Genomic DNA, 2687 nt, shown 5'->3' with positions numbered 1-2687 from the left:
AGCACCTTGGAGCCTTCAGCTTTGGACCTCACCATCTTCAGCGTTGGTCCTCACCATCTTCACTGTTAGTCCTCACCATCTTCGGGGTATGAGATGGAGCTCTATGGTATCCAGACTTCTTTCCCTCACATCATATATGAAGTTTCAGCAGTGGTGTGAGGACAAGGACTGATGAAATGTCTCTTGGAAGATGATAGCAGATGGTTGGTTCTTCCATGGATGCACAGGACATGGGTGCCGGTCAGGAAGGCAGGTTTTTATTTTTTGCAGAGGAGATAGATGGAATTACTTGTGGATTTCCCAGCTTCCATCCATACATTGGTTATTCGTAGGTTGTGTAGGCCTGCAGAGACTTCACGGGTCCATTCATGGCTTTCGCAGTTTCATCAAGAACTTTATCTCCAATGATGCTGACAATTCTATTTCCTTTAAACTCAGTATCATCGTACAAGAGCCAAACGCCCTTCTCCACTTCGTGAGACAAGACTGGGAAGGCTACTTTTTTGTAAGCTGTGCCTGTTAGCCTCTGACTGTCCCCTTTCTCATCAGTTTCTGGGTAGACTGTAATGACATGGTCGCCCAAACCACCAGGCAATTTTCTCATTGAGCCGATTTTTGGGATCTTTATGCCATGGCTGTAGTCTCCTTCCTTGTACACAGCGATCTTTCCCTTGTAGTCGGCCTGAGAAAACACGATCCAGATTCCATCCGATACTTTAATGGACTTCACTTCTTTTATAACGGTCATAGATGGAAAGTCGGTTGTATCCTGCAAGATCTTGACTTCATCTCCACCAAAGCCTTCTTTAGCAAACAGCTCGATCGTGCTCATTTTCTGCTTCTTGGTCTGATTCAGGATCAGGATTTAAGCTCAGTGTGATTGATGCCTCCCGGGAGTCTCCATTTATAGCAGATGTGAGGAGATTACACAAGACTTTCCCGTGACTAATGACTTCACCTGAACTATTAAATCCGATTCTTCAGAAACATAGATAAAACCGCTGCAGTTGTTACACTTCATATTTACTCATAAAGCAGATCAATAGTACCGAGATTTCTGCCGAAAACAGGGAGAAGTTACCTGTTCTTTAGAAAACGACTTTGGAAAAAGCCCAAGATCGGCCTAAAACAAATCCCCAGTCGTTTGCTCTCGGCAAATATCAGCTAAGGAAGGAGTAGAACTGTCTGCATTAATTCTGGAAATCAAAGTATATCTAAAAAATGACTTTAAAATTCAGACATAGATGCAGGAGGTAAAGCTTAATAAATGCTAGAAATTAAGGAAAGGATGAATTTCCTAAACTTGGTGAGCGTTCCTAATACATAGAGACTATTGTACAAACGTACTATGTCACCAGTGCAAGAGGAAAATATGTATGGAAAAAATTTAGTGCATGAAAAAAGTAATTCATAGGAAATTCATTGCATAAATAAAGACAAATGTACAGTGTTGTGAAAAAGTGTTTGCCCCTTCCTGATTTCTATTCTTTTGCATGTTTGTCACTTAAATGTTTCAGATCACCAAAGAAATGTAGATATTACACAAACATAACACAAGTAACCCCACAATGGAGTTTTTAAATGAAGGTCTTCATTATTAAGGGAAAAAGAAATCCAAACCTACAGGGCCCTGTGTGAAAAAAGTTATTGCCCCCTCCCCTCATAAAACATAAATTAACTGTGGTTTATTACATTTTTGGGAAGCAGAGTTCAATATCCCTAGCCACACAAGGGCCTGATTACTGTCACACCTGTTCTCAAGTAAAGTGAAGTAGACCAAAAGATCCTGAAAAGCTAGACATCATGCTGCGATCCAAAGAAATTTTGAAACAAAGTCAGAGATCTATCAGTCTGGAAAAGGTTATAAAGCCATTTCTTTGGACTCCGCTGAACCACAGTGAGAGCCATTATACACAAATAGCAAAAACATCAAACAGTGGTGGTGACCCCTAGATGAGGCTCAGAAAGAGCATGTGCTCCTGTGGATGGCAAGCACTGCATCAACTGGCCTTTCTTCCTCTTCCTCCACCTTAACATCACACACATTTTAATCCTCAGAAGTGGCACCCAATTACCCTTGTTTTCCCCCGCGTCACAAATTTTCAAATGCCCAACTAACTGTGGGGAGCCACAGATTGGCCATTCTGCAGAGCTGTTCACACATTCTTTTCCATGGGCATTAGAGGTCTGCTGTGAAGAATCACCGAATCTGGAGGAGGAAAGCATCTGCACTGATGCCCAAAATTTTTCACTATGAATCCGGGTCCAGACTAAGTAGGGTTCGAACAAAATCCAGACCCTCATCACCAAATTTTAACCACTAAGGGTGGAAGTTATCCTGATGAGACTCAGATACCAGAGGCGATGGCGGACTGTTCTGTGATGTCAGGGCAGGAAGAGGAGGAGGGTGACTCTCAGTGTGAGGAGTGTGAGAATAGAGAGGATGACGCTAAGTATGTAGATACCACTTGGTGTGAGCTCAGAGGTAAGATGAGGAGAGGAGGTGGAGGAGGAAGATGACTAGGAGGATAAGTTGTGGCTTTCCACACAGACATGAAATTATGCAACCATGACAAGCACTGCATCTTCATCCCGAACTCTGGCTGTGGCCAGCACCAGAAGCGAGTGTTCAGTTTGCAGGAGTGACAAGGGTTGCCTAGCCTGAGCATTTTTTTAGACTGCAAAGG

General features: G+C 42.9%; 1 protein-coding gene across 1 annotated transcript; it reads right to left on the bottom strand.

Moving 5' to 3' along the window:
• Positions 1–322: 322 nt before the first annotated feature.
• Positions 323–832, bottom strand: LOC138657683 (epidermal differentiation-specific protein-like). The gene has a single exon (XM_069745384.1). It carries the CDS (start codon positions 830–832, stop codon positions 323–325), a length of 510 nt encoding a protein of 169 aa, XP_069601485.1.
• Positions 833–2687: the final 1855 nt, after the last annotated feature.

The sequence above is a fragment of the Ranitomeya imitator genome, chromosome 1, assembly GCF_032444005.1.
Source record: "Ranitomeya imitator isolate aRanImi1 chromosome 1, aRanImi1.pri, whole genome shotgun sequence".
Taxonomy (NCBI): Eukaryota; Metazoa; Chordata; class Amphibia; order Anura; family Dendrobatidae; genus Ranitomeya; species Ranitomeya imitator.
This window is presented reverse-complemented; position numbering and strand designations above follow the sequence as displayed.

Excerpts from the sequence above, each read along its gene's own strand:
- LOC138657683 (XM_069745384.1), bottom strand. The coding sequence starts at position 832 with ATGAGCACGATCGAGCTGTTTGCTAAAGAAGGCTTTGGTGGAGATGAA.